Here is a 12,353-nt window from a genome sequence, read left to right as displayed (position 1 = left end):
GCTAAAGAAAAATAAAAATTACTTTGTTTTTCAGCTTTTGAAACTATTGATCACAAAAAGAACTCCTTTTCCTTATCTTATAGAAGACAGACTGTTAACGACATAGATTCTATTAGCCTAACAACTGATGATCTATTAAAACTTCCAGCAGATGGATCATTTTCTTTCACTTACCTTGGACCAGGTCACCGAACTAGTAAGAAAATCAAGAAAGGCACTGGAAGACTGAATTCATCAAACACTAAAAAGAATGAAACTTTTGAAGAGCTCTCCCCTCTCATGGGCAATGATAATTTAGTTACTCCTGTTATATATACAAATATGACTGGAAAGCAGTGTGGTAGGCTGAGAAACCCAAAACTTGTGAAAAAGACTAATAAATGCATTCCTGAACCATCTTTTTTGAAGAAACCATCTTTCAAGGGCAATTCAGAACACAATCTTGAACAAAATTACCCAAGATGGTTCACTAGCCAGAAATCTGAACTCAATGTTTCAGGGATAACTAGTATACCTGATTTCAAATACCCAGTCTGGCTCCACAATCAAGATTTGCTACCTGATACAAGTAGTAAAAGAATTTATAAAATATTTAAAGAAGATCATTGTTCCCCTAGACATAGTTACCAGGCACAAAGAACTTCTCGGCTTATGAATAAATTAGATTGTTTTGAATATTCTTTTGAACCTTCAAACATTTCAAATTCCTTGAATGATGATAAAGGATTAGTTAATGAATATACATGTGATTGTGATCATAGCCAGTGTCAATGTGAGAGTCTGCTTCTTCCAGGACATTCCAAAAAGCCATTCAGTGGTAATTGTTTTGTTTTGTTTTTAAGAACCAAAGACAGTGCTTGTATGTTTGATAACCTCTAGAAGATTTTGTGTTGTATTCCTGATGTGATGATCAGGTGATCCATGTTTTTTGAACTGTTATGGTCTTCATTTATGTAGCATTTTTGTGTCAAGAAAATGTCTTTCTTCCTATGAAACACATTTTAACATAATTTAATGTCATAGATAAGTGTATATTCCAAAGTATCTGAATTCATGTTGCTTTTGTGATTTTGCTGTACTTTGCTTTAATTTTTCTCCTTGAAAGAATTAATGTAATCTTTTAAATTAGGTGACAAAATTGAATTGCTTATTCTGAAGGCCAAGAGAAATCTAGAACCTTGTTCTGAAGAATTACCAAAGTCTATGAAAAAGGATGACAGTCCTTGCTCATTAGATAAACTTGAAGCAGAAAGATCATGGGAAAATATTCCTGTTACTTTGTAAGTTACAATGCAAAAACTGTTTAGTTTTCCACATGAAAAATATCACGTGAATATATGCTCTTTTAAATAATTTAGTGATAAATAACATGGTCCTTCAGTAGAGCATAGCTGTGCTGTGTGCTTTAAGTTGTATTTTTCATTTGTTGCCACAAGATGGTGTGATGTGTTCTTTTTGTTGCACTATTGAAATATTGGTGTATGTTTAGTTTGAATTAGAACTGAAAGCAGCTATTTTGCAGAATGAGAAATGGTATGAAATTCTTGTTTCTTTTTAAGCTTCCCTGTCTCTTCTTTTTCTATATTTTTTTTTTCATTTACATTTTAATTTTTCTTAGCCTTTTTTTTGCTTAAATGATGGTGCATTTTTCTTGTGTGGTCTATTGCATAAATTTTTGTAGTTTCTGAGATTGTTTTCATTTTTGTGCTTAACTTTTCTATGATCTAGCATCTCAGCATCACTTGAAGTGTTTGCCTAGATACCTGTGAATGTGAGTATGTAGTAAGAATTGGGAGCTTACATAGGAAAGCTTTTATTTTTAGTGCAATTACTACATCTGGACTCATCAGAAATGTAGAAAATGCATTCTTGGTAATTCTATATCATGCTGCCTTAGATTCTGATAATTTATTATCTTCAGTTGTCTAAACTTTCATTCTGTAATTGTCAGAATCTATTAAATTCCTGAATCATTTCTGATTACTTCTTAGTTGCATGTCTTATTGTTTGGAATGTAGACACTATTCCAATTTGGAATCCCTACAGTGTCACTTCCTTGCTGAGAGAGACTTTGTACAAATAACTTATACAAAATACTTGGGCATTGTTGGCAAGGATTCAGTTAATTAGAAAATAATCATGACAGTTGCTGACTTACGGTGAGTTCTCTTATAAACAGTAAGTGGTTTTTCCCCATTTAGCTTTATTATTCAATTGTTGGTTCAATGATCTTTTAAAAATGGGTTGATAATCAGCTCACTTAATTCTTTTTTCTTAATTTCTTATTTTCTTCAATTGGTTTGTAAAATAGTGTAGCAGTTAATACTTTGCTATCAATTGAAACTAAAGCAGGTGAGTAAATAATATCATATGTTTAAATTAAGAGTAGTAATTTTGAATACATTCATAATTTGTGGGGATTTTGAATATTATCATTAACCAATAGTGGCTAATTGAAAAAATGTAGTGCTATTTGAAACAAATGAGTTTTAGAACATTGCCTATAGTTGAAAATGTCTTTGTTTGGTTGAAGACCAGTGTCCAGTTCCGTTATAGTTTTTCCTTAAAGTTTTAAAAGAAAAACAAGGAGTTAGATTCTGGTACCCATTTCGGGGGATGAGGAAATTACCAAGCGATAGCAATACAAATCGTTTCCAAATAGTTATTTCTTGGTGACCATTTGTTTTTAAATGATAACTGTTCAACTATGTACTAATTTTTGAATACTAAGAACTTAATTTCTATCTCTTATCCTTAAATTCTATTTAGCAAATCTCCTGTTCCTGTTAATTCTGATGATAGCCCCCAACCAACTTCAGGGACAAAGTGTTCTAAAGGGTTCCTTGAAGACTTTTTAAATAATGATAATCAGGTGGGTGAAATTAAATTCTTTTAACTTATTAAAGGTGACTTATGATTAATATATAGATATTAATTTCTAAATTATTTAGAAATTATAAAGAAAGACCCTGACATCCTCTTCTCCGATACATATCCATAAAGCCATCATTCCTAGAATGACTGATAATATTATTTTAGATTTCTAGAGTGAAGAGATCTGGGATTGAATTTTACAATGAAAGCCTAAGTTGTCTTTACAATGTTTTATTTTTTTTTCTGCAAGACAAAACGTTATCATAGAGTAAATTATATTTTCCCATTGGGCGATTGATTATTGAGAGTTGTGTTTCTAATTAAGATACAGTTATAATCTTGTAATTTAAAATAGGAAGTTAACCAATTTTATTTATTTATTTTTATTTATTTATATAAGCACTGGGTACAGTCAGAAGCGTGGGAGGGTGAGAGAATTCACCAGAGCCAGAGTGGGGAGCACAACAGGCAGAAGGACCGAAGTACACTGCTGAGGGGAGCAGCATGCGGCAGGAGAGGTGTGCACACCATTGTGGGACCCTCGCCTGGTGGCCGGGGATTGAACCAGCGCTGCAGAGGCTGCGGGCAGCTTCGCAACCCCAGTGCTCAACTGCTGCGCCACCAGGGAGGCCCTAACCAATTTTATAAAATCAGCATATGTGCATTTTGTAGGTAATCCCCAAATAAAGCATAAATGTATATTTATGCACACGAGAAATGAGATATAATTTTTTTTGGAATATAAACCATGACCATCAAATATTGAAATAATTGTTTGGGGATCTTAACATCTGGATGATTTGAGAGGTTGAGCACTCAAACAAAAATTAACTGAAAAATTTAATCTTTTCCTTTTGTGTGTCTTTCTCTATTAGAGAAAGTAGAGGCTGTCAGAATATGTCTGACCTTATAGCTGTATATAAGGTAGTACAGAGTACTAAACTTTTCTAGGAACTGTGTTTTTACTATAAGAGGAAACCCTTGTGTCTTTGGACTTTTTATTCTGGTTGGAGAGATAAACTAAGTAAAAATATGACATGATAACTATGTGGTTACTGTATGTATAGTGAAGAAAAATTGGGATAGAGAAGTGAGGGTACAATTTGATAGAGTGGTCAAGAAGGGACTTTCTAATGAAGTATTTGAGCAGAAACCTAGAGTAAGTGAATAAGCCAGGTACCCAATAGGGGAATAAATTTAGATGTAGAGGTAATAGGGCAGAAACCCTAAGATAGAAATAGGTTTGGCATGGTTGGGGACTATCAATGTCTGTTCATTGTAGCTCAATCAGAATGAACTTGGGAAGGCATAGTAACAGTTAAAATTAGAGAGGTAACCAGGAGCCAGATCATATAGGGTCTTATAAACCATGGCATGTAAAATCTGTTTTATTTAAGTGAGATAGAAGTTACTGGAGGGTTTTGAGTGTAAGAATGAGATGATCAGATCTGCATTTTAAAATATAAAATGTCAGCTATATGGAACATAGACTTAAGAGGAGTTGGAAAAGGAGCAAGAATCTCAGGAGGCTTTTATAATGTTTTATGATAGGAATTATGGAGGCTTGGATTATTGTGGGTATATTGGAGGTGATCAGAAATTGTTAGACTTGAGATGCATTTTGAAGGTACATCTGATAAGATGTAGTTAAAGAGGATGCAGAGAATGAATCCCAGATTGGGTGGTACCAGTTACTTAGAGGAAGAAATTCTCAGAAATTCTTAAAATTTGAGATGGGTGAATATTAAAAACCAGTTTGACCCTTTTCTCTGCCCATTCATATGTTTTTATTTTCTGAAAATAATTTTAGATATACAGAAATTTTCAAAATTAATACAGATTGTTCCTGTCACCCTTCTTTTTGCTTCCCTAATGTTAATATTTCACATAATCGTTTTATAATGATCAGACAGGCAGTTAACAATGGCATGTTCTATTAATTACAGACCTTTTTCTGATTTCACCAGTTTGTCTACTGTATTATTCCAGGATCCAGCATTTCATTGTCAGTGCTCCTTAATCTGTTTGAATCTGACATCTTCTCATTCTTCCTTGTCATTACCTTGACACTTTGGAAGAGTGCTGGTCAATTTGTAGATTGTTTCCCAATTTGGGTTTGTCTGAAGTTTTCCCATTAGAATGAGGTTATGCTTTTTTGAAAACAATGTAATGAAAATGATTCTCTGCATCTGTCAGAGGGTTCATGATAAATTGGTATTATTGATATGTATCTAAGTCAGTTTGGGCTTTTTGTAATAAATATGCTATTTTTACATCAGGTACACCATTTTACATTCCTGTTAACTTGTTCTCTAAACTGTGGAGTGTCTTTAAAATCTTTAGCTATTATGCTTAACTTTGAATCTGTTCACGAGTGAGTCAGCTTCTAATATTTTAATGTTAGTCAACAATTTCCTCTAGACTTGAAATGTAAATAATACATATATTTTGCCTATGCTGAACTGTTGTTAAATTACAGACATCTTGAGAGGCATTATTGCTCCTTTGTGGCTATTTATCAGGACACTAGCAACTCATTTGAAATATGTAAAAATAACGGTTGGTAAATCTTTTAAAAGAAAATTTAAAATATTCTTTGTTGATTCTCTTAAAAGAATCTTAACCACCTTATGTGGCCAAGTGCCGTTTCCTTCTTTTGACACAGGTTAGATTAGTGGTAATAAGTACATAGTGTTCATGAAGAGCTAAAAAACTGGTATTCTCTGTGTGACATTTAAAAGTATGCAGTTTTTTGTTGTTCTTTTTCTAGTTCCTTGAGATGTGAGATTAGGTTGTTTCTTTGAGTTCTTTCTTGTTTCTTGATATGAGCCTGTTTTGCTGTGTATTTTCCTCCTATTACTGCTTTTGCTGCATCCCATACATTTAGGAAATTGGTGTCCTCCTTGTCATACAACTCAAAGTATTTTTTTAATTTCTTCTTTGATTTCCTCATTAGTCCAGTGAGCTTCCGGCAGTGTGGGTTTCAATCTCCGTGAGGTGGGAGGTGTCCTTGCCTTCTTTTTATGGTTTATTTCTAGTTTGATGCCTTCATGGTCAGAGAAGGTGGTTGGTATGAAAAAAAAAATAAAAGTATGCAGAGAATATTTGAAATTCTATAATCAGCTTTATTTATATACCTGAAAAGAGCATATTTACTTACGTGCTGAGGACTTCTCAGTTCTAATCTATGATTTTAAATGTACTAAATGGGTTCCTTGCAAATGTAAGCATAATATTTATTTTAAAAGAGCAGGTACTGGAAAGGATATGTCAAAGTGTTAGTGATTAGCTCCATCTGGGGGCTAGATATGGGAAAGTCGCAAATTACAATTTTTTTTTCTTGAAATACTGTGGCATGCATTGTTTGGATTTTTGTATTAATTTATGTTGTGGAAAAAGTATACAAAATATACTCCCCTCCAGGTTTAATCACTCATTTGTTTTAATCTTAGAGCTGTACACTTTCTGGTGGGAAACATCATGGTCCTGTTGAAGCCTTGAAGCAAATGTTATTTAATCTTCAAGCTGTACAAGAAAGTTTTAATCAGAATAAAACCACAGATCCAAAAGATGACATTAAGCAAGTAAGCAGAAACTTGATTTATGAATTGAGGTCTGTGAAAAGATTTCTTCCCAGTTATTTTTTCAGATTGGCTTTTAGTTTTATGTTAGTAAGATGTCACATAACACATGTTGTAGAGTTGTACTATTATTTTATTACTCATAAAAGTTTCATTTTTTATTTAGCTTTCTGACTCTGCTTGTGTCTTTAACACTTTCACAACAATTTTCTGCTTCTCAATAAGAAAAGTCTGCTTGATCCTGTGCTGGACACACTTAGCACACATGGAACCACCTTAAGCCCTGCTGATACGTTTTAGATTGCCTCCTAGAAACTGTAGGTCTCAACAGCACGAGCTCCTTGAAGCCAGCCTGGTCACATCCCATGTGCATTCCACACGTAGATTTGCTGCTGTCCCAACTTTCTTGGTTAAAGGGAAACAATTCTGTTGTTTACCAGGGATTTGGGAAAGACTAGTTGTGTTAGTGACTGTATTTGTAGGGTAGCCTATGATGGTGTATCAGCCACTGAACCATTCTGAATGCCTCTAGACACCATCCCTGGAAGAGGCCTATTTTTAGAAAGTAATTTATTCAAATTTAATATCATTAAATTTCTGCAGTTGTATATCTCTGAATGGGTATTACTGTTCTGTTTATGGTTATAAATAAATCTTGAGATACGATGGTACAACTATAGTATGAAAGGGTGGTAAGAGTTGTTTTTTAATGTCCTACAAAATTATTCTGTATCGTCCACAACTTGCTACATTTATATTTGGGAAGGCCTGGAAGACCTTTTTGCCATTAGATTTCTCTCTGTAACTACCATCTGAAATTTAATTTTGTTGTTTTATTTATTGTCTCTACTGAATATAGTTATGTAAAGTTTTATTTTTATTTATTTTTTAACTAAAGTAACATTGGTTTACAACTGTATAAGTTTTAGAAGTATAGCTTCACATTTCAACAAGTATATATATTCCACCACTTAATGGTCTAATATCCGCTATTATCCAGTCAATCCTTAATACTATTCCTTACAACTCCACCACCCCTTAAAGTTTTATTCTAAAACTGTTGTATTTTTGTATATTTCCTAGGAATCTGAAAATCTTTTTCTACTTTGGGATGCTATTCTGTGGAGGTTGAATTTTTTTTCATAATAATGTAGTGTTTACACACATATTCTTCCAAGTCTGATTTTCAGTTCTAATACTGCTACTTACTAGCAATTGCAGTGTTTGTACGAGTAAATCATTTAACCTTTTTAGTTTGTTTCCTCTTCGGTAAAATGAGGTTGTTCAGAAGATAAATTGAGACATAACATGTGAAGTACTTAATGTAGTGCTTGGTGTCTGGCAAAAATTTAGTACCTAGGAAATAGTAATTGTTTTGTGGAGCTTTGTGAAGCAGTGAAACTTTATGAAATTTAATTTTCATTTCAAATAAATGGATCAGCTCTTGAGAGCTCTCACAGCCTAATTATTTAAATTATATTTCATAATTTTTCTTACTATATTCTAATGATCGTACCGTTAACAATAGATTGTGACCCACTCTTCTTTTCCCTCCCCTTCAAACAACATTGAGGTGTGACCCTGTTTAGTAAATTTGTAATTTCAATCCAGACTTGATTTTTATTGGACATAAGTTTAAAAGCTTATTGAAAGATGGATTGAAAAATATTTAAAATAAAGAAAAAATAAAATATTTAATGCTTTACTAAAATGTATTGGCTAAATTGTTTTCTTGGAAATGAAAACAGTATTTTTAAATGTTCTTATTAATTACATATTAAATAGCATTTAAGTTTTCAGTTACATAACTTCAATATTTTGTTACATTTGGTGTTTTTAATAATAGGTTTCAGAAGATGATTTCTCTAAATTACAATTGAAGGAAAGCATGGTTCCTATTACTAGGTCACTTCAAAAGTAAGTATTGTCCACTAAATTTATAAATATGTTATGGTTACTAATCCATTTTAGTCATTCCTTGATTGAAATCAGAATGTTACAGGGTAGAATTAAGTAGTTCTAAGAACAGATATACTGCTTCTTTGAGCATATTAATTTAATTCTGAGGCTTTCTTTTGAGCCTATTGTATTGCCTATTTAAAATGTTCTTGGGAAAAAAAAAAAGAAAAATAAAATGTTCTTGGGCTCTTACAAGAATACCTGAGACAACTAAAGTATGATATATGAGAATGGTCTAGTGAGATTGTCTTTTCATTTCTGAGTAATAGCAGCAATTAGAGATATTTTTGGTGTGGATATTCTGTAAGAACAACATGTTCATGAAATGTGTTTTCATATATTTTCTCTAGAAAAAATATAATAATCAGAAATGTATCATTATTTGATATCTCTACAGACTATAGAATCCTGATTATAAGAATAGGTCTGACTATCCTAAGGGTGTTAATCCTTTTTCTTAGTTATATTACCTTAAATAAAGTGGGAAGCATACAAGTCTTTCCTTTAGTCACAACATTGATAGAAGAGTATTTAAGAGATTGTGTGTGTACATGAAGTGCTTTCAGAAGATGGAATCCTGAACTTAGGAAGTATTAAGACTAAAAATTTTTACTCTTATAACAATGAGTCACTTAGCTTTAAGGGGGAGTTCCTCCAGAATTTGTTAAGGTTGCTATTATATCTTTTTGTTTTTATAGTTTAGAAACTATGTATGTGTGATTTTTTTTCCCCCCAAACTCTACTTAATTTATAATCTTCAGCTTAAAAATAATGCCTCTCTCTAGCTTACCAGAGTACTTGGTTATAGTGTTTTATATATATATATATATATATATATATATATAATATATATATACCTAGTAGGATTTAGTGAATAACAATAATCATTAATAGTAATTGAGCATTTACCCAGTGTTACTGTTCTCAGTGCATGTGATCTTCATAACCCTAAATGAATACTATTATTATCCTAATAATGCAGATCAAGCAATAAAGATCAAATAAAGTAACTTACACAGTTATTGCATAGCTAGCAAGATGTAGTCCTGGGGTTCAAACCAGAGATCTGACTCTACAGGTTCTCTGAATCTAACACACTTCTAATTAATGTTAGTGGGGTAGTATCCATGCAGACTAGATGCAGGGCCTCAGTTACCTAGGATAAAGATCTTTTTCTGCTTTAAACTTTCAAATGGATGACATCAAGCTTACCATGTCTCTTAAACACTGATAGTGAACTTGTGTCACAAACTTAAATGTATTTTCTGAGTTAAAGTACATACCCTGGAAGAAATTTTTCTTAGTGAAAATAGGTGGTGTGCCTTAAGTAATTAAATGATCACTATAATTGATACGGATTGAAGGTGCTTTTACTATTTGCTGGGATTATTTAATAATATTGTTAACATTTTTCGACCTGACCATCAGTAATCTTGTTTACATATAGAATGCCATTTTCAGAGAGCAAGATTGATGCTTTGTTGATTTGTATTAACTCTTACTGTTCATCAATAGCTACATTATCATTAAAAAAAAGTTTCTTTTATTTCAGTTCTAAGATGATTGACTACTCATTGTTGTAATATCACCCTTAAATTTTTCCCTATTAGCATGCTTTCTCACTTTTTTAAAGAGAATCAAGAATAATTTCATATAATTGTATCGTCCATGTCTCCCTACAGGTATCTATGAAATAGTAATTACTTTTGAAAACCTCTAAGTGGATTGATTGTTTTATTCTTAGGGCAAATAAAGGTTAAAGGAAAGGAGCTGCCAGGTGATTGTTAGCTGAGGAAAGGGGACTGAATATGACACATTTCTACTTAGCCTTTTTATTCTTTCATATACTTCACCCATCTACCTTTCTTGCCTTTCTCCCTGAAATTGTTTCCTCAAGGCATAAATTACACAGGAGTAGAAGGAAATCTGTTATATTGAATTATGGCCATAAAAATAGTAAAATATCTAAATAGGAATATGTGCTTATTGTTTAAAAGAATATATTTAACGTGCAGTTAGGTTAAAATTCATTTTCTAAAAGTATGTTAATATGAAGTCCTTTCGCATAGCTTTAATGAAAGCATTAAACCTCAGTGTGACCTTTTATTTACTTTCATATTTAATCAACAAACAGTTGGAGAAAGGGAATATTGAAAAGCATTGATGTCTGGCTTACTAGTGAGACTAAACTATTCAGTGGATAACTAGGCTTAAAGTTGTCTAATAGTTGGCCATTTATGTCTTACAATCTTTTGGACTGTAAAACTATAGTCAGAAAAACTTAGATTACATATTTTTCTAGCAGTGACTTTAATAACATAATTTTGGGATTATTATGTGACTGCATAATTTTGAAGTGGTGGTGAGTATAAAAGATACTTTGGGATATTTACAGTGACTATTATGTGGTTAAGAAAAGCCGGTTTTTTTGGCTTATAAGGTCACAAATTTTGGTCTGTTGCTTATTTTCCTAATGGAAGAAAATGCTAATTTTTGATACCATTTGGTGAAAACAAAAATGTGTATTTTTTTTTTTTTTAACCATCTAATTTTAGAGATTCTGACTCCAAGGGATCTATGGCCCTCAAAGTTGTGAATAATTAGGATTCTAGCCATTTAACTTTTTCTTTCTTTTGAATCACAGTAGTTAAAAATAAGCCTGAAGAGAAAAAGAAAATTAAATCCCAAATGTATTTACAGAATATCTTCTTTCTCATAAATGTATCTCTAGGAAGAAGACAATTCTTTAGATAGAGATTTACAATAGAATGTAGAAATGATAGAGTCTAGTTAATTTTACCTCTGATTGTTCAGTAACTTTGGGTGAGTTATCCTTTAGTTACTGAAGATGAGAATCTAAAAAATTCAATTAAGTTGTCTAAAGGGTGACATAATCCAGATTTTTATTACATTTGAGTAAAGTGTTCAAGAAGTAAAGTGCAGGGAAACAGATAAAATGTAGTAATTAGCACTACTAGTTTTCTCCCATCCCCTTATTCTGGATAAAATAGGAGATTTTTTATTTAATATTATCCAATATTTATTTAACATTTCTTAAACCTATGTTAGAGACTGTAGAACTCTTTCAACTCCTCTTACAAATAGAAATTACTAACATTGTTTAAAGTAAAACAATATATTTGTATTATATAATTATATAACAATATATAGCTCCCTTACAAATAGAGATAACTGCACATTATAATTGTTTTTCTTAGTTCTCTTATTAGAGATCTGAAATATGGTTGACTAACTGACATTTTCTGAGTGGTCCTTAAGGATTTGAAGGATAAGGGGAGAAGAAAATTTGGAAGAGTAATTTTAGAGGAAGACTGGGAAGTTAAAGGCCTCTGTTTTCCTGGTTTGCTCCAAGGGTGATTGAGTTTTCTCATCAAGATCTGATCTTGGCTGATAGGCTTCGCTTTATTTTAGAGAAAAACCAGGTTGTTACTATACTACATTATTTGACATAATTGTTGCTGATTGTTACTGATTGTTCCCTTCCTCAATAAAATGGGTTTTCTTCAGAACTATAATTGATCCTTCAGTGCTATTTTTTTAAATTTAGCTATCTTGAAATACACATGTTAAAATTGAATTATGTACTTTCCTGCATGATATACACAGTAACCAAGAAAAGGTTGTCATTTCATAAAGCTGTTGTGAAAATTACATGGAAAATGTGGTACAGTTTATACCTACTGATATTTCTTACTAGGCTACTTATATTTAAAAAAAAAATTGATATATAAAGAATTTTAATTAGGCATTTATACATTTTTGATGAATTATTTTAACCCTCGGTTATACTTATTGTATCGTTTCATTTATCATACTAATTTTGAAGTTAATAAACAATGTAAATCTCCATTTCTTACTGTCTGCATTGCCTGTTCAATCCTTAATATTGGTTTATAATGTGTTTTATACTTTTTAATG

At 31.9% G+C, this 12,353-nt stretch overlaps 1 protein-coding gene across 5 annotated transcripts in view; it reads left to right on the top strand.

Moving 5' to 3' along the window:
* CUNH18orf54 (chromosome unknown C18orf54 homolog) overlaps positions 1-12,353 on the top strand; it is a 31,365-nt gene that overhangs the window by 3,978 nt on the left and 15,034 nt on the right. For 4 of the 5 annotated variants that reach the window (XM_037508486.2, XM_054694037.1, XM_054694038.1 and 1 more), the window contains 5 exons: positions 35-817; positions 1,130-1,280; positions 2,770-2,872; positions 6,327-6,458; positions 8,302-8,372. In XM_037508486.2, the coding sequence (XP_037364383.1) occupies positions 35-817; positions 1,130-1,280; positions 2,770-2,872; positions 6,327-6,458; positions 8,302-8,372 (1,240 nt within the window). Of the gene's footprint in view, positions 1-34; positions 818-1,129; positions 1,281-2,769; positions 2,873-6,326; positions 6,459-8,301; positions 8,373-11,632; positions 12,351-12,353 lie in introns of those variants that run through there. The other variant, XM_037508487.2, reaches the window with a different exon arrangement.

This window comes from Talpa occidentalis, unplaced genomic scaffold (genome assembly GCF_014898055.3).
Source record: "Talpa occidentalis isolate TD23 unplaced genomic scaffold, MPIMG_talOcc4v2.1 talOcc4.13, whole genome shotgun sequence".
Classification (NCBI taxonomy): domain Eukaryota; kingdom Metazoa; phylum Chordata; class Mammalia; order Eulipotyphla; family Talpidae; genus Talpa; species Talpa occidentalis.
Note: the sequence above shows the minus strand (reverse complement) of the source record. Positions and strands in the feature narration are given on the sequence as shown.